We start from the raw sequence: 20,094 nt of genomic DNA, 5'->3' as shown, positions 1-20,094 counted from the left end.
TGGGATGAGCATGACCTTTACTGATAAAATACCCAATGACCAAATGCTTGGCCCACAAATCTGTACTTTTAATTCAGTTGTAGAGGTCGAGCTGGTTAAAAAAATATCAAACTGTCATCTCAACATTCTCTTGTTTATTACCAGAGAGATGTATATTGGCTGAATGACTTTTAATCAAAATTTATCTTGGACTTAAAAAGTTTCTACTAAATTGAGCTATTTGATCCCTGATCTACCAAATAAGGGGACATGTTCCATATCGCATATCATGGTCTGTTCTACCTGTGAGTGGAATTAGACTGGGGTAAGGAGTCAACCGGAGACGTATCAAGATTGAGTGATATATTTACGATTTTACCTTAGTCTCATTTGCCATCCTTCATCTTAGGAACAATGCAGGTAGTTTAAAGTTTGAAATGTACTGAAAGCTGGTACTTACTGGATGTGTATGATTAGATTCAGGATTAGATACATCTAACGTTTACACAAGGCTCTGTTGTGGTGTTTAAGAAAACAGTATGGAAATCAGGTTATAAAATATTTATTCAAGAGAAAGAATTGCAAACAGTATCTTTGATATCCCCATAGCATCCTTCTTCAGAAGTAAATGGTTATAAACAATATCCGAGCTACATACACATTCGTATTTGTCTAGCACAGGCGGAGTAATTATCATTCATAGCTAGACCTCAAGAAAGGATTATTTTGTCACCGAATGTTCCTATGACATAGGTTCTGTCGGGGACAGAGTTGCAGCTGTCGTGGTCTCTGTAGACTGCGTTGAGCCGGGGCAGTAGTTCCTGGCTTGTTCGGGAGGACATTCCCAGCTCCCATCACATGCACAGGTGCATCTGAAAGAAATGCAGCCTTTCCGCAGTTTGAACTCCGAGTTTCCAGGATATTTCCTACCCTGAACAACACACCTCTGGCATGTTTCCCGACTCACTGTTGGCTCACTGGAAGGTTTCTTACAGATATCCACAGCAGCATCTGTTTGACATCCCCATCTACCATCACACCGGCAGTGACATGGGTACACTTTGCAGCCTCTTTTCACCTTGAATTTAGATTCACCCGCATAATCCATTCCATCCACCATACACTTCTTACAAAGGTCTTCCTTAGGAGTCGGTTGTGTGGTTGGCTTCGGTTGAACAGATGTTGTCTGGCATATATTAACAGCGGTTCTGTCATCACATTCCACGGATCCACTACATGTACATCTGCATTCCTTGACAATACAGCCGCTTGTTGTCTGGAATGTCGAGTTTCCTGGATACTGCCTTCCCTGAACAAGGCACTTTTGACAGGACACTAAGTCTTTCTTTGATGGGGATTCCGTCTCATTACAGCCATGCTGCGCCTGGTATCTCCTACAGGTGTGCTTACCATTGCATAAGCATATGCATCTGTTGGTGTAACATCCATTCTGTAAGTCAAACTGAGAATTTCCATCATATTGTGTTCCATTAATCATACATTTCTTGCACTCCTGGGGTCCTGGTGTCCTCACATTATCAGTGGCAATTACCTCGAACAGAGGCTTTACGGATGGTGGACGAGTACCACATATGTTGACAGCACTTTCCTCGTAACACTCGACAGTTCCACTACAGGTACACGCACAGTTGAGAGCTGTACACCCAGTGGTGAACTTGAACGTTGCATTTCCTGGGTAGTGCACTCCCTGTAAAAAACATCCTCGACAGGGCCTCAGATCATCAATTGATCCATCATCAAACCCTGTGTCGTCGTTGCAGATATTGCGTGCCCAGTTCCGAATGCATGAGTACCTTCCGTTGCATAAGCAGAAACAAGTGTCAATGTAACATCCCACCTTGGCGTTGAACTGTGAGTTCCCATCAATCAGTCTTCCTGCCACTACGCACTTTTGGCAGTCCTGCAGCTCCACCCTCTGCTTGTTCACCTGTATTTCTAGCTGCGGCTGTGGAGTTGGCTGTGCTGACACGCATCTGTTCACTGCACTTGATTGATCACACTCTATGGTCCCGTTACAGCTACAACTGCAGTCAGTAGTGATGCAGTCCCTAGTGTACTGGAACCTAGATTCTGAGGGGTGTTCTATGCCTTCAATAAGACACTTCTTACAGTCACGATTTGGTTCCGAATCGAACCGAGATGCCTCTGATCCTGTTTGACTGTTTGGGACACAAGTGTTCTCTGTTTGGTTTGGTGAACAAGCTGAGGTGCCATTACAGAAGCATTTGCATTCTCTGAACAAGGTGCACCCATCTTGTAGTTCAAACATGCTATTCCCTTGGACGATTTCTCCTTCAACAGTACAACTGCTGCATGCAGGTCTTTCTCTCTTTTTCTCTATACCTTGTTCACAGACCCTCACTTTGTTCTGAGCTGGGCAGTCATAGGAGCCATCACAGTGACAGATACACTGGTACTTGTGACAGTCCTCCTCATAGGAAAATCTAGAATGTCCACGGAAAGTCTGGTTTCCAACTTTACAGTCTGTGCAACCTAAAACAAACGTTCAGTCCTTGTCAGATTTTCATAAATATATATAAATATAATATATACCACAAATAAGTATTCTGCCAATATGGCAGTGTGGGTATATATATATATACTCTTCAAAAAAAGAAACTTGACATGTAAAACCACTTTTTGTCAAATATCTAAAATAATTACATTAAATGAGAACCAAATAAGTCAAACAGAAGGATGATGTGTCTGTAATTCGCGAAAACACATGCAAAGCACATAAACGTAGCGTTTGGGGATCAATTTTACAGCTTCATCCAAACGCAACCGCCTGTAAGAAACGTGCAGCACAGGATCCTGCATTTAGGCATGCAGGCACCCCTGCTGAATGGGTATAAAAATCCACATCAACGGCTGTTCATACAGTCCTTATAACGGCAGTAGAGGCGGTGACAGAATGCCAAGACTGAATGCAGCTCAACGGAACAACGCCATTGGGAGATTACAAGCTGGAGCAACTCAGCAAGAAGTGGCCAGGCACTTTAGCGTATCCAGACAGACAATCTCCGCACTGTGGAACCGATACAACAACACCAACAGAGTTGACGACAGACCAAGGTCAGGAAGACCAAGGGTGACAACCCAAGCACAAGATCGATACATCCGGCTGCGACACCTCCGAGACCGCACTACCACAGCCACGTCTACAACCACACAGATCCCTGGGGTACGCAGAATATCAGATCAAACGGTACGCAACAGACTAAGGGAGGCTGGACTTTTTGCACGAAGACCTGTTCGACGTCATGTATTGAACATGGCAGACATCTGGCAGACCGTTTGCTTTGGTGCCAACAGAGGGTTAGATGGGCACGTGCAAGGTGGAGAAATGTACTGTTTACTGACGAGTCCCGTTTCCTACTCACATGTACTGATGGGCGCGCACGTGTCTACAGACGTCGGGGTGAACGTTACGCCCCAGCCTGTATGCAGCAGGTTGTCCCATTTGGCGGCGGGAGTGTCATGGTATGGACCGGAATTCATCACGGTGGTAGGACGCCTCTCGTGCATGTGGCAGGTGCATTGGCAGATGTGCGTTACAGAGACTTGATCCTACAGCCTTACGTTCTTCCTCACGTCAACGTTCATGGCGGACAGTTCCAGCAGGACAACGCTCGCCCGCATATTGCAAGTGTGTGTCAGATCTTCTAACAACACAACAACATCCAGACATTACCTTGGCCAGCCCGGTCACCAGATTTGTCCCCGATTGAGCATCTGTGGGACGAGTTGGATCGACGCGTTCACAGAAGGAATCCAATGCCCCAAACACTTCCGGCGTTTCTTGATGCACTTCAGAATGAATGGCAGCACATTCAACAGCGTGTTATTGACAACTTGATTGCATCTATGGGTCGTCGGTTTCAAGCAGTGATTGATGCACGTGGTGGGCACAACCGATACTGACATTTTCTGTACCCCTGTGACATTAACTGTATCGTGTACGTGTGTCTGTCTAGGTGACATGATTAATGTTTTGAACATTGTGTACATTGATCTTCAAACAGTGTTTCAATTATGGTTTCTGTGTCCTATTTTGAAACAATCGCATTATATTACATTTTGAAAGTCAGTGTCAAGTTTCTTTTTTTGAAGAGTATATAACTGAAGTTGTTTTTTTATCAGTCTATCCTTAAAATATCACATGGAAACACACGAAAGCCTTATGATGTGATTTTGGTAGCGTTCTTTTTTAAAATCCGAAATGTCTCCTTATTTCAACTATTTTCTAGACAATGAGTTTTTTCGCGGTACTTCGAATAATTTTTTCATTATTTCAAGTTTATCGCAAAAACGAAATTTCGAGAAAAACTCGACGTGACGAGAGAAAAACTCGAAGCAATAAATGAAGTAACGAGTTTCTTAAATAAACTTGAAATAACGAGAAAATAATTGACATTACAAAACTATTCTAAATTGAAATAACGAGAAATTTCGATTTAAAAATAAACATATATATATATATATGCTACCAAAGTGGCACCATAAGGCTTTCGTAGAAACGGACAATGCTTTGACTAAACAAGAAATGTATAAAGAAAATACCACTTACGGCTCCTAATCAACTTTTCATATTCAGAGCGTTGCTGACTTGCTGATCTTGCAGTAGTGGATGTTGGACTGGTGGTTGAAACACTATTCCGTTCGAGGCGTGTATCATTCTCAGACTGTTCATGTTTCCCTCCGAATGGCATTTCTCTGTCGTGTGTACCCTTAATGTTCTCTTCAGATCTTCGCTTTTCATAGTATTCTTCCTTTTCCTTCATCAGCTTTTGACGTTGTGCCTCTTCTTCGAGCCGAAGTATCCTCGTAACTTCCTCATTCTGTCCTCTCTGTTTTTCCAACTGTCTTCTTCTCTTTTCTTCCAACTGTCGTCTGCTCTCTTCTTCTCTGCGTCTTTTGTCGCCTTCAACTTGTCCTGTGCCGACTTTTTCTAGGTGACGCCTCCTTTCTTCATCTAATGTTCTTCTCCTTTCTTCATCTAATTTTCTTCTCCTTTCTTCATCTAATTTTCTTCTCCTTTCTTCATCTAATTGTCTTCTCCTTTCTTCATCTAATTGTCTTCTCCTTTCTTCATCTGAGTTTCGTCTAGTTTCTTCCTCTAACTGTCGCCTTCTTTGTTCATCTACCTGACGTTGCCTTTCTTCTTCTAAATGTCGTTGTTTTTCCTCTTCTAACTCCAGTCTCCTGTTCTCCTCCAGTCTCATCTCTTCCGACGGTCCATTGCCTTCTACCTGACGATGACCATTCTGATGTACGCCCTGACGGGTATTAGTGGCATTAGCTTCATTGTCTGTTAGTTTCTGTCCGTCTTCACCGAGTCGGTTAACTCTGCTCCTATCAAATTGAGGATCTTTCTTTTCTGGTTGATGTCTGCTCTGGTCTTTGGGTTGTCTGTCTCTCTCATTATATATCAAACTCTCGGCATCTTCATCTCCTCCCTCTGCACCTTGTGCTGAAGACGTCCTGGTTCCTCCTTGCAGTCTGTTAATCCCTTCTTCTTCTTTCCTTGAGACCTTAAAACAAATATGTTCTGTTCACAACACAACTTATAACCACTCTTATTGAAAAACCAACTGTCCTTTTGTTAACAAACACAATGCAAAATATCACAATATTGTCCTGTGGATTGTAAATTAATAATACATTGATATGGTAGCAGTATATATGTTACAAGAAATATGTATAATCAGGGAATATGTGTATTGTCTGATTCACTAAGGGAATATACATAATCCCTCAACTTTTCAGGTATTATACATATTCCCTGATTTAACATCAAGTTTTTTAGACAAATTCCCTGAAAGTACTTTTGAGGCTCTCATATGGTAAAACTTGATGAAAAAAATCGAGAAGACAAATTTATTTGACATGATAACAAATACCTTTCACAAATATCATAGGTGTTGTGATTGAATGTAGTGACAATGACTTGTACACAATAGCTGTGAAAGGTGGCACACTGAATGGGAAGTTCTCTCGTAACAAGTTTGATGTTTGTGCTACAGCATTGTACTCAACTGAAGACGTTGTCTCTGACAAGAAGATTTCACTTCGCCAAGCTGTGCAGTTTGAATCCAACTGTGGAGGACAAGGTTTCCCCCGGTGTAACTGTGCTGGTACAAAGAAATGTCAGACCAACAGATGTAGATCTTTCAAGGCTAAGCTGCTTTGTAACTCTAGGTGCCACTCAAGTCTGACATGTGTCAACAAAAACTAAATTGTTCTTGTTTGTTAAGTCAAGAAGACTAATTGTTAAGTTAAGTGAAAGGTATTTGTTATCATGTCGTCTCATAAATAATTTGGTTTTTTTATATATCAAATTTGACCACATAAGAGCCTCAAAAGTAATTTCAGGGAATATGTCTAAAAAACTTGATGTTAAATCAGGGAATATGTATAATACCTGAAAAGCTTAGGGATTATGTATATTCCCTGAGTGAATCAGACATTAAATATATTCCCTGAAAATTTCAGAGAGTATACATATTCCCTGATTATAGATATTCCCTGTAACATATATATGTTGGGCGACAGCACCCAGATGACATACTGTTAATTAACCTGCGTATGGTTGCCCTTGGTATTGGGCGCCATTCCGCCTGAAGAACTACCCTAAACTGGTCCATGTTGGCGGATGCTGATAAGTCTTTTGCGTACACACTCCGCCCCGAGAACTACCAGATATGCTCTTTTGGGGACGTGCCAGGGCATCTTCAGTCCAATATCCGTATGCCTTCTCGTTGAAGATAATCAGTGACGATCTGGGCACTGTGTGGTCTGGCATTGTCATCGTGCAGCTCAAAATTTCTGCCGATAATTCAAGCGAAGGGAACAACGACAGGACGCAAAAGTTCGTCAACATATCCCACATAGCCAACGCACATCAACAATACCCAAATCAGTTCAAGTGCCATGTGTGATGCCGCCACTGACCATGACACAACCGCCCCCGTACCGAACATGGCCAAGAATTGATGCCTGGCATACGGCTCGCCGCTACGTCGCAAAGAACGTTTCCTATAATCTGTGGATAGGAGGCAAAACCATGATTCGTGTGGAAACATGGTGTAACGCCATTTGTGTACATCCCGTCCCTGGTGTTGCCTGACCCACCCCTATGTTAAGCTATTAGGGTCACACCCTTCACAGGACACCTTGCTTTCAAGCGGGCTGCATAGAGCCGGTTGTTAATGGTAGGTGTTGAAATCCGCCTCCGCGATTTTTTATCGACAATAGACAGCTGGTATTCTTATTTAAAACTATGGGTGCTGATTCTTTTAAAAAGAAAACACCTTGTAACTTTTGTGGCAGACATTTCATTTTTTGAAACGGTCTGAACCACAATATGTTTTTTACGATAAAATCCAGCATAACAAATGGTCGGTACCTAAGACAGTAATTGCAAGCCGGGAGTTTTTATATCTCCTTACCCTCCGTTCGTGTTCGAGCCGTCGTTTCCGTTCCCACCTAGCCTGATACCTGCGATTGCCTATAGGGACCCGTCTTCTAGCAGCAGCCAGCATTACCGCGGCTCCTCTATGTCTCTTAGAATTTCGGGCCCGTTTAGCAGCTTCCTTCGCCTTGAGATCTTCCTCTAACCTCCTTCTGGCCAGAGCAACTGCTACTGCTGACCTTCTGAGTCGTGCATTACTTCCGCCTTCCATCATGGCAGCCCAGGTCTTGGGTGAATTTGATTCCCGGAACGTCACGGATTTAGTTTCGGCTCTTACGACGATTCGTTTCTTGGTTGTTCCTTGGTTGGTGAACGACGACTGGCTCATGGCGTTTGCAAAGAGGTCGTGCTGACTTTTTGTTTGTCTGAACACTTCCCTACCAACCTTGGCTGATTCGGGATGGTCTGCATTGCCTGAATGAATGATACAGATTTATGCATATATTATTTCACTCCAAGACATTGGAGATAATCTTTTTTTCAAATTTTAATTGCACCAAGCGTGATGTGCATAATGTATTAACGTTAATAGTTACACATTTGCAATCACGGTTAGGATACACAAACGGTGATGAATGTAAGGTGGGAAACGCACCCGTTCAACACCTCAACAATATTGAGTTATAACTTAGTAGCCTTTTCATGAGTAACAGTTGTGGTGAATCAGCGTTAGTTTGTTTGTTGTTTAACGCCACACTCAGCAATATTCAAGTAATATAACGGCGGTCTGTAACTAATGGAATCTGGACCAGAAAATCCAGTGATTAATATCATGAGCATCGATCCACGCAATTGGGATACGATGACATGCATCAACCAAGTCAGCGACCCTGACCACCCGATCCCGTTAGTCGCCTCTTACAAGCATGGGTGTCTGAAGACCTATTCTACACCGGATCTTCACGGGTCGAATCAGCGTTAGGACAGGTCCCCATCAAACTATGCTCGTCGTACGAGAAGACTAAAATGGGTTTGGTAGTCAGGCTCGGAGAATCAGGTGGTTGCGTGTCATACCACACCAAAGGCGTGAGACGTTGCTCAATATCATTCACATTTGTGTCTGGCCCATATTTAGTTATTTGTAGTCCGCCATGATATAACTGGAATATTACTGACTCTGGCGTTCAACAACATTATCGCAACCATGTGGTTATAGGGGCAGAAGAGGAAGCAAGTACCCCATACACCAAGAGAGACGTTACATAAATGGACACCTAATGAATATGATTTGTGCATTGAAAGGCCATTCCCCCAAAAGACATTCTCAGCTGAATTCTCAGCTGAATAAACCAAATAAAGGCCTTGCACATACTGGATCCATCCCAGAATACCAATAAGTAGTTGAATACATAAGCTTTAAATAAACTTAAGTTAGCTTCACGTACGTATGGAAAAGCTAAACCTGTAATCACCCGCAACTAATGTTAACAACAGAGGATTAGATAAACTTACATGCGGACTCTTTGAAACTGCAGCAAAGTATTCCGATGGCGACAACCTGCAACATCAGATGGATGGTAAACGAGAGAGAAGACTGATAAGGGACGCATGTCTGGATCTTTACTCTACATTTCACATTTCATGGAACCCATGTGTGTGAGAGAGAGAGAGAGAGAGAGAGAGAGAGAGAGAGAGAGAGAGAGAGAGAGAAGTGTGTCATTTATTTAGGACTGATCTTGCAATTTTGTCTGGTTATATGTGTTGGGTTATTGGTGTGTTTGTGTGGCCGTGAGATGCTACTTCAAGTGTACATGGAGTTGCCTGTAGCGGCTTCAGTATCACACAGTCCACAGCACGCCAAGTTGGGGGATCCGGTCATTGATGGCTTATTCCGGTGAAAGTTAAAGTGTTTCTTCTCTTCACTTGAGCTACAGGGTGTATCCGAAGATGTACATTTCGATAGCGTTGTTTGTAGAACGTATTTTGATAGACATTGCTACCAACTGTAACGTGTGTTAGTGACAGGTACACATTTCCCATTTACTCATACACGTGTATACGTTCTCTACACAATTCAAGGCTCGGTTTATATAAGGAAATTGATTTAACTTACACCAATGCCTAGTAGCACCAGACAAAAAAACAGGTTGCACCTGGTCCCATAAATTTTTACATACACTGAAGTACCTACGGTTTGATGACGTCAAGCCCAAGAAAGCATGACAAGTTAAACATAACTCGGGGATTATTTGATGCAGTATGGCAATTAGAAATTAGAGGTACTGAATGTGTTCAAAGACCCTTCCGAGTAAGGGGTAGACGAAAAACAGGTTGGACCCTGGTCCCATCAATTTATCAAAATTTAAATGTGAACAGTACCCGCAGTTTGATGACTTCAAGCCCAAGAAAGCATGACAAATTCTACTTAACATCAGGCAATAACATAACATCAGGGATTATTTATGTAGTATGGTAAATAGAGGTAGGAGGTATTGAGGTATTAGAGGTACAAACATTTGAAAGATTTTCACATGCACTTGGTGCATATAGACATAAACATAAGATTGCATTTTTCAATAATAGGATGTACTGGTGTATGGTTTATATGGCTAAATCGAGCCCTGCAATTATAACATACGTGGAGTAATACATTAAATAAACCCCGTCAATCCAGAACCTTGTATTCTCGGACAATGCTATGACACCTTTCATTACCCCGCGTTTGATTTGTCTGGAAAGTGGCGTGTTTATAGCATGAAGAAAGTATATAAACTGGTTGTATGTTCTGATAGCGGAACAAGCCAATACAGTCATCATAAATGGCATGGGAAGGTATCAAAATAAGATGATACGTTTATCAACTATCCCAGTCATCGTTTACGTCTATTGCCTTTTGAGCGGAAGTTCGAAGGTTCGATCCCCGGCCGGGTTATACCAAAAGACGTTAAAAGATGGTACTTGTCGTTACCCTGCCTGGCGCTCGGTTCAGGGGCTAAAAGAAGGACTGGTAGGCTCGGAATCGGTATGCTGTGTCTGAGTGGGGTATTCATGTTCAGTGTGCTATCACTATAAATGTCAGCATTAGTCCGGACTAATATAAGTAGACACACACACACACACACACACACACACACACACACACACACACACACACAATTGCCATATACTACTAATCAACAGTGCCAGAGCATATTTTCCTATACAATGAAAATATACTGTAACCACCGAAGACATACCTGCCCCCATATCTTGCTGCGACTGGCCATTGTGGAGGTGTAGCGTCTAGGCCTCGTTCCGGAGAGTGCAGATGGCTGGAGTAAGGCGGGACCGCTGAACACACGTCAGGAAACCTCCTCTTCATCTACTCTCCATCACTGACCGCGATGTATCACTACATGTCCTATATATTTGTGTAGTAGGCCAGACACCTTAGGGATAGACCATTTGATATTCTATTCCCCTCCACCACCACACCCCCACATCCAAGAATGGTCGATCCCCTATATGATCAGACTGAATGTCGAGTCGGTTTTAAGTTGTTAGATAATTTGTTCATAAATATATATCTCATCTTTGCACTCTTTCTTATCATCTGTTTATGACTGCAGGGTGTGTATTATTTTATGCTTACAAATATTCTCTCAAACACTCGACAAGAAAAGTGTCAGTACAAGCTGTGATAGTACATACATGCCTCTACATAGCTTGACATACATGTGTGAACTGGTGGGTTTGGTTTGAGCCGTTTTAAACAGAATTTAAGTCATATAACGGCATGTCAGCTTCATGTGGGAGGAAAGCCCGAAGTAATGCGGTTCTGAGACATTTCGCGAACATAATCAAGACCCACGAAATTTGATTTCTGGCACGTCCACGGGACGCATCACGGATTGGCATATTGGTTTCACGAATCGTAGTGATTTTGAAAGAGCATATAAATCGAACATGTCGTACTAAGTGTTCATGAGATAATGGATGTTATCGAAAAATTAAATTGTCAAAGAATTCTTGACAAAAATAATTGTTCTTCAGACTGTGAGAAAAAATAAATTGCCTGCCACAAAATTACATTGTCACAGGGTGTTTTTCGTAAAAAATATTTAGGCTCATTGTTGTAATTAAATAAATATCTTGTTTTGCAGCTGTAGCTGAACTTATATATAATCTTCAGACAAAATCCTCTCCTCCCCCCACCCACCCCGAATGGTCTGTCAGTTATATGATTACGCTTGAAGAATGTATGTTGATTCTGTTTTAAGATGTTGGATAAATAGTGCCTAGATATATACTTCATCTGCGCACTCTTTCTTATCATATGGTTAGGGCTGTAGGGTATATCTTTTTTAATGCTAGGGGCGGTCGGGTAGTCTAGTGGTTAAAGCGTTCGCTCGTCACGCCGAAGACCCGGGTTCGAATCCCTACATGGGTACAATGTGTGAAGCCCATTTCTGGTGTCCCCAGTCGTGATATTGCTGGAATATTGCTAAAAGCGGCGTAAAACCAAACTCACTCACTCACTCATCCACTATTTAATGCTTACAAATGTCGTTCTAAGTGTTCATGAAAACAGAAGAAAGCTAGTCTATGCCACTTACTTTCAACATCCACGTGACTGATGGGGAAATCATTTGCGATAGCTTGGTCATTACATACTTCCCGTCCGTCGTTTGTTACTTCGATGTGTTGTCGAACTACTAGTGTGTTACGTAACAAAAAGAGTGTGAACTGTGTTCATCATTGTATGAAAGGTCGTCATTTCAATCTAACGATAATTCCATGTGTGAAAATATACACGTATTGTGTTTAACACCGCATGACCTTGCACCCATAAAGATGTTTCGGGAACACAGATTCGACAGATGTAGGTATCGTCACACATTGCACAACTAATAGATCTAGAGACACGTTGGTGACATAACCGTTTAATAACTTTTCAAAAATACGGCTGCATCATTCAAGGAGAGAAACCTTTTTATTGGCCACTGACCTACAAAGAAAAGAATGAATTATTATTTCTGCACATGGAGTATGCAGTGATAGAAACGAGAACAACCGGTATCGTTATTTCTCGTTAATTTAATTATTTTCTCGTTAATTCAATTATTTTCTCGTTACTTCTAGTTTTTTCCTCGTAAGTTTGAGTTTATTAAAAAAAACTTGAAATTTCGATTTTTCTCTCGTTACTTCGAATATTTTCTCGATATTTCAAGTTTATTTCGTCGTTACCTCGATGGTCTTTCTCTTATCATTTCGATTATATTCTCATTATTATAAGTTTATTTGAAAAAATCGAAATTTCAATTATTTTCTCGTTATTTCAAAAACTCGAAATTTTGATTTTCTTCCCGTTACTTTGATTATTTTCGCTTTATTTCATTTATTTTATTCGAGATTTCGATTTTTTCTCGTTATTACGATTATTTTCTCGTTTTTTTTTCAAGTTTATTTAAAAAAACTCGAAAATAATTGAAAAAAACGAGAAATTTCGATTTAAAAAAAATAAAATATGGTACTAAAGTGGGACCAATACGCTTTCGTAGAATCCCACCTACTACCATGGCGTCGTCTTGGAAGGGACATTACCGTCTTTATGTCTCGTATCACTAAGTAAACTAAACAGCATATTTTTCTAAGATGAAACGAATTAGTTTCGGCTAATTTAGCGAATCGGTCTCAGAACGAAGGTGTCGTAGCGACTGGGTCAGTAGTATTTCCATACAAGAATGGAGATCAACCACACAGGAGACTCAAAGATAAGAAACGTACTTACGATAAGATTTTGTTGATGCAATACAACCTCTCTCCATGCACAGTCACCTTGTTATGTTAAACCATAATTTTCAAAACTTTCTCACGAATGCAAATACAGGGACATTATGTCTAATGTATAACTGCCCAATATATTTCTCAAAGTTTACAGTTCACGTAATGATAAAACTACAATTAGAAAATATCAGTTAGACAATTATTTAAAACTTCTGTGTATGGTTTTTTCATAAACCTAAATTATAATCACCTTGCTGCGTGTAGTCTGTTTCACTTGCGGATAGCATCCGTTTTGCTGTCACCATCTGTCTCTGAAAATATACGGAAACAGTGGCAGTGTGTGAGTGAGTAAGTATGGTTTTACGCCGCAGTTAGCAATATTTCGTCAGTGATGTGTACATGACTGTGATGTGTGATTGACTTTACAACTATTGTAACAATGTCGGAAATCGAACCCAGACCTTTGGTACCCCAAGTGAGCAGTATAACGTCAAGACTACGCCTCCGCCGTGTCGATAAATATGACTTGTATATGAGTGAGCGGGGGAGTTGTGGACTGACACTCACATGAACAGGATTTCGCTAATACCATACGTGTTTGTTTAATATGGGAGGAAAATCCAGAGTGATGCAGGCCTCAAACGTTAACCGCTTTGGAGATACACTGAGCGGGGAGTAGTGCTCACAAACCACGAGTCATAATCATGGCGAACTATAAGCGGATCCTTATACGACTAAGGGGTGCAACTATCCCCAGCGAAATGCGGCGCCCTTGACCTGACCATTGAGTTGTGTAACATATGGAAGTTTATAACAGGACATAAATAAAACAATGTTTGTAGAAACCTACGTTTATAATCGTCGATTACTTTTCTCTCTTCCTCACTCTCCATAAACGACCGTCGATCGTCCTCCCTTTTCTGCAGTGCAGACAGACTTTGCCTAGAATGGATATCAAATACTTAAACTTCATCCTTTGCGCTAAACATAAATTCCTTTTCGTCAAATACCAAGTATGTATGGATTCCCAGAAGGGACATTGTCGTGTTGTCGCATGTTCACCCTTTTGTGCCCAAAACAATATTGTTCAAAGAGCAACAATGCGACAACTCGACAGAGCGACTAAACGTCAGTTATTAACGTTGTCACATTGTCTCGCTTAGGCTAAATTTGACGTGTTTGTGCGCGGGCGACAACGCCCTCAAGGGTTCCATACATATGTTGTAAGCTTAATTAGACAACCAAAATATAAAATTACATAGTTCTTCTGATTGATTACCCGTTTTGCCAGATGGGTTTACTGATACGGGTCGATGAACTGTAGGTAAAAGTTTGCCAAGGCGAAGTAGGGAATGGATTTAAGCATTAAACAATGACACACGTGTATGCATACAAAGCCTCAACTGGCATAAAGAAAATCTTCCTTACGCTTTACTTTCCTTCCTGCGGCTTCCTTCTCGACGGAAGACGATATTGATGAAGGAGCTCACAAGAGGAAGCAGCACAAGCAGCACTAGCATCAGCTTCATGTCTGGTGAAATATTTAGCTCTAGAAAGAAAAATACAATAATATATCCTCCAAAATGCCATGCCAGACAACGGCGAGGATTTATGAAGGTCATTTTGCAATGTTTCAATATTATAAAGTAAGGATACTACTATTACTACTACTACTACTACTACTACTACTACTACTACTACTACTACTACTACTACTACTACTACCACCACCCCACCACCACCACTACAACTACTACTACTACTACTATTTCTCTGCCAAGCTCGGCTTTAAGGTACGAAAACTGATAGGCTCGGAGTCAGCATACTGTGTCTCAGTCCGGTACATATGTTAAACTGCTGTCTGGTATCCACCATTAGAATGGAAATAGCTATACTGAATTCAAGATTGTCAATTTTCTATGAAACCATGGACAGACATATTAAGTTCATTTGGTTGACATCTCTTGTTACGTTCCTGTTACCATACACTATTGTTTTGAGATAAGACAGTGCTTGTAATGTTACGATAAGTAGGAAAAGTGATGAAAAAGTGAAGTGGACAAATAACAACAGCGCTGACATGATGCAATATGTGCAATATCTCTTTCTGCGTTTTGATGATTACTTGTCAATTTTCAGGATAAGTCAACAACGTTTTGATGTACAACTGAAAATTGATATATTCTGGAAATCGAAACCAAAACTGCCTTCGTCGTGAGTAACGACAAGCATAGTCGCCTTTACGGCAAGCATGGGTTGCTAAAAACCTATTCTACCCCGGATCTTCACGGGTCCCCATACCAATGAATAAGAAGGCATGTGCATATGGCATGATGAAAGGTCGCTATAAAGGATATGTTTCTTCCAAATAATATACTCTTTGACCCCAAAAATTATACTCACATTCTGCCAACTTCAAGTCACCGTTTCTCCGCTGTATAACAGAGTACTGAGGGTTACTGCCCTTTATAAACACAGGAACGCCTACTTTCCACTGACACAGGGTGCGGACGCCAGCCGTGACAGAGATGTGATGATGTGATATGTGCAATACTGATATGACACGAACTCCTTTCACACCCGGTTCGTTTGTCAGTCCCGTCTGGCCTTCATTACGTCCCTACCTGAGTGGATTGGAGAATCTTTTCCATTAAGTTACAATCTGCGTTCACTGTGGGTTGTTTATAGGTACTCTGTATTGTTTGTCGTTTGTAGAAGGGGGCGAAGTATACAAATATCATTACTTGCATTAACACCATTGATGCACGCAAACTACACAACGGATAGCAATATCAGTGGAAACATATTGCAAGCTTATTTCAGTTAGCATTTACACACTGGTTGCACGTGTTATGATATCTATAAGGGGTGTCAATACTCAGGCGGCAACTGCGCAGTTTCATCTGGTGATTTTGGTAATTATTGGATAGATTTGAATCAGGTGATTGCGACAAAGCAACAGAACAAATTGTACTTCTACAAATACACATGCCTGAAAAACCTGGGATGTGAGGGTAGGTGATGTGAGGGTAGGGTGATGCTAGGGTAGGGTGGTGTGAGGGTAGGGTGAGGGGATTGTAGGGTGATGGAAAGGTAGTGTATAGGGTGATGGGAGGGTAGGGTGATGCTAGGGTAGGGTGGTGTGAGGGTAGGGTGAGGGGATTGTGGGGTGTTGGAAAAGATAGGGTAAAGTGTAGTGTGATGGGAGGGTTTGGTGTGGGGTGATGTGTAGGGTGATGGGATGGTAAGGTGATGCGAGATTAGGGTGATGTAAGAGTAGGGTGATGTGAGGGTAGGGTGGTGGTGAGGGTAGTGTGTAGGGTGATGTGAGGGTTTTGTGTAGGGCGATTGAAGGATAGGGTGAAGTGTAGGGTTATGGAAGGGTAGGGTGATGGGAGGGTTATGGAAGTGTTGGGTGACGGGAGGGTAGTGGAAAGTTAGGGTGATGAAGGGTAGGGTGCGACGAAGCAATAGAATACACTGTACTTCTACAAATACACATGCCTGAAAAACCTGGGATGTGAGGGTAGGTGATGTGAGGGTAGGGTGATGCTAGGGTAGGGTGGTGTGAGGGTAGGGTGAGGGGATTGTAGGGTGATGGAAAGGTAGTGTATAGGGTGATGTGAGGGTAGGGTGATGTGAGATTAGGGTGATGTGAGGGTAGGGTGATGTGAGAGTAGGGTGGTGGTGAGGGTAGTGTGTAGGGTGATGTGAGGGTTTTGTGTAGGGCGATGGAAGGATAGGGTAAAGTGTAGGGTAATGGGAGGGTTTGGTGTAGGGTGATGTGTAGGGTGATGGGAGGGTAGGGTGATGTGAGATTAGGGTGATGTGAGGGTAGGGTGATGTGAGGGTAGGGTGGTGGTGAGGGTAGTGTGTAGGGTGATGTGAGGGTTTTGTGTAGGGCGATGGAAGGGTAGGGTAAAGTGTAGGGTGATGGGAGGGTTTGGTGTAGGGTGATGTGTAGGGTGATGGGAGGGTTTGGTGTAGGGTGATGTGTAGGGTGGTGGGAGGGTAGGGAGATGTGGGATTAGGGTGATGTGAGGGTAGGGTGGTGGTGAGGGTAGTGTATAGGGTGATGTGAGGGTTTTGTGTAGGGAGATGGAAGGGCAGGGTGAAGTGTAGGGTGATGGAAGGGTAGGGTGATGGGAGGGTTATGGAAGTGTTGGGTGATGGGAGGGTTTGGTGTAGGGTGATGTGTTGGGTGATGGGAGGGTAGTGGAAGGTTAGGATGATGAAGGGTAGGGTGCGACGAAGCAATAGAATACATTGTACTTCTACAAATACACATGCCTGAAAAACCTGGGATGTGAGGGTAGGTAGGTGTGAGGGTATAGTGAGAGGATTGTTGGGTGATGGAAGGGTAGTGTTAAGGGTGATGGGAGATTCGGTGTGTGAGTGTTGGGTTTAACGCCGCTTTTAACAGTAGTCCAGTTATATCACGCCTGTCAGCTTAATGTGGGAGGAAAGCCCGAAGTGATGCAGGTCTCGGACGTTTACCACTTCCGTGATGTGAGGGAAGGGTGATATGAGGGTAGAGTGAGGGGATTTTAGGGTGATGGAAGGTTGGTGTGAAGGGTGATGGGAGGATAGTGTGATGGAAGGGTAGAGTGATGGAAGGGTAGGGTGATGGAAGGGTAGGGTGATGGAAGGGTAGAGTGATGGAAGGGTGGAGTGATGGAAGGGTAGAGTGATGAAAGGGTAGAGTGATGGGAGGGTAGGGTGATTGAAGGGTAGGGTGATGAATGGATAGGGTGATGGAAGGGTAGAGTGATGGAAGGGAAGGGTGATGGAAGGGTAGGGTGATGGAAGGGTAGGGTGATGGGGTAGGATGATGGAAGGGTAGTGTGATGGAAGGGTAGAGTGATGGAAGGGTAGAGTGATGGAAGGGTAGGGTGATGAAAGGGTAGAGTGATGGGAGGGTAGGGTGATGGGAGGGTAGGGTGATGGAAGGATAGGGTGACGGAAGAGTAGAGTGATGGAAGGGTAGGGTGATGGAAGGATAGGGTGATGGAAGGGTAGAGTGATGGAAGGGTAGAGTGATGGAAGGGTAGGGTGATGGAAGGGTAGAATGATGGAAGGGTAGAGTGATGGAAGGGTAGTGTGATGGAAGGGTAGGGTGATGGAAGGGTAGAGTGATGGGGGGGGGGTGTAGGATGATGGGAGGGTAGGGTGATGGAAGGGTAGGGTGATGAAAGGATAGGGTGATGGAAGGGTAGAGTGATGGAAGGGTAGAGTGATGGAAGGGTAGGGTGATGGAAGGGTAGAGTGATGGAAGGGTAGAGTGATGGAAGGGTTGTGTGATGGAAGGGTAGGGTGATGGGAGGGTAGGATGATGGAAGGGTAGGGTGATCGAAAGGTAGGGTGATGGAAGGGTAGGGTGATGGAAGGGTAGTGTGATGGAAGGGTAGGGTCATGGAAGGGTAGGGTCATGGAAGGGTAGTGTGATGGAAGGATAGTGTGATGGAAGGGTAGAGTGATGGAAGGGTAGTGTGCTGGATGGATAGTGTGATGGAAGGGTAGGGTGATGGAAGGGTAGTGTGATGGAAGGGTAGGGTGATGGAAGGGAAGGGTGATGGAAGGGTAGTGTGATGGAAGGATAGTGTGATGGAAGGGTAGGGTGATGGAAGGGTAGGGTGATGGAAGGGTAGAGTGATGAAAGGGTAGAGTGATGGGAGGGTAGGGTGATGGAAGGGTAGGGTGATGGAAGGGTAGGGTGATGGAAGGATAGTGTGCTGGATGGATAGTATGATGGAAGGATAGTGTGATGGAAGGGGGGGTAAGATGATGGTAGGGTACTCAGTAGGGTGATGGAAGGATAGGGCTGTGCAAGGGTAGGATGATGGGAGGGCGGAGGGATTGGAGGGAAATGGTGGTGCAGGATACTTTGAAAATAAGAATTCCATTGCTAAGATTTAACAATATCAGAGAAGATAGTTGTCCTTCGTCACTCTGCTTGTCTCAGAGCGGGATTAAAGTCGTTGTCCTAGAACTTGTTTCAACACGTCTTAATAAGTTTCAGTTAGATGGGGATTTTGCTGATTGTAACGCAAAAGAAAGTTATATAGAGTAGAAAAACAATTCTTGTGCATGACATATCATATTATTTACTTTATTTCATTTCACGGTATTTTGTATGCTAAAAAGTCGTTTTCCTTCTTATTTCTAATTGACTAACATGTCCAATAAAGCATTCGTAAAATATCTGACACGCTTCTTACCATTTCATTGAACATTTAACAGGGTCGCTTTGTTCAAGCCAGCTGCTGGGATCAGCGCTTGGCAGAGCTTGAAAGCGCTGGGAAGCAGTGTCTGCAACAACCCTCCGCTGTATCTGCGCACATCGATAGACAGGGCGTATGTGTATGTGTAGCAGCAACAGATTTTGTATATTTCTTGTGTTTTACATGTTACGTATGATTCATGTACATACTTAAATGTTTTAAGTCCTCTTATTTTTATTTCTCAGCCTACTTTCAAAATGACGCTGGCATTCATAGCCCTTTTACTTTAGTTTGCGAAATTCACACCCTGTGCACTTGGCACAATAGCCCCTTTCCTCACTCAGGCCCTGTTGTCTTCATCTTCAGTTTGGGTATTCAGCTCAGCTGTGTACTGGACACATCAGGAGGTCTGTGGTCACTCCACAAATATTCTTAAAAAAATAAACATATATCTATATTCTGACTTGTGATTCGAAATGATTTTCTCATTGGGAGCTTTGGATCATATTCCAATGTTAGTATTTTAGTATTGGATTGATGAGATATTGTTTGTATGGGGTATTTGGATTTTGTATGTGTGTTGAGACACGAGTACGCGGAATATGAATTCGTGATTATCAGTGCTTTAAACAACTAAATACGTATCCCAAATTCATTAAAATGTGTATACCCACTAAACTAAGAGTAATACGA

The 20,094-nt window shown here is 42.6% G+C and overlaps 1 protein-coding gene and 1 long non-coding RNA gene across 3 annotated transcripts; both read right to left on the bottom strand.

Moving 5' to 3' along the window:
* Positions 1–525: 525 nt before the first annotated feature.
* LOC124110358 lies at positions 526–10,810 on the bottom strand. The gene is made up of 5 exons (XM_046469659.2): positions 10,651–10,810; positions 8,927–8,972; positions 7,452–7,888; positions 4,571–5,534; positions 526–2,493 (listed from the first exon to the last, which is right to left on the bottom strand). The coding sequence occupies exons 1-5, from the start codon at positions 10,678–10,680 to the stop codon at positions 722–724; spliced, it is 3,249 nt and encodes a 1,082-aa protein (XP_046325615.2). The 5' UTR covers positions 10,681–10,810; the 3' UTR covers positions 526–721.
* A 1,510-nt stretch (positions 10,811–12,320) lies between these two features.
* Positions 12,321–15,662, bottom strand: LOC124112836. 2 transcript variants are annotated; one of them, XR_006857680.2, is made up of 5 exons: positions 15,584–15,662; positions 14,609–14,729; positions 14,031–14,122; positions 13,431–13,491; positions 12,321–12,401 (listed from the first exon to the last, which is right to left on the bottom strand). It is a non-coding gene; the product is annotated as an uncharacterized LOC124112836 (long non-coding RNA). The 2 variants fall into 2 exon arrangements; XR_006857681.2 differs by lacking the exon at positions 12,321–12,401 and adding an exon at positions 13,182–13,231.
* Between the last annotated feature and the right edge of the window lie 4,432 nt (positions 15,663–20,094).

This window comes from Haliotis rufescens, unplaced genomic scaffold (assembly GCF_023055435.1).
Source record: "Haliotis rufescens isolate VD_foot unplaced genomic scaffold, xgHalRufe1.0.p SCAF_5, whole genome shotgun sequence".
Classification (NCBI taxonomy): domain Eukaryota; kingdom Metazoa; phylum Mollusca; class Gastropoda; order Lepetellida; family Haliotidae; genus Haliotis; species Haliotis rufescens.
The sequence above is the reverse complement of the archived record's forward strand: the minus strand, read 5'-3'. Positions and strand labels throughout refer to the sequence as shown.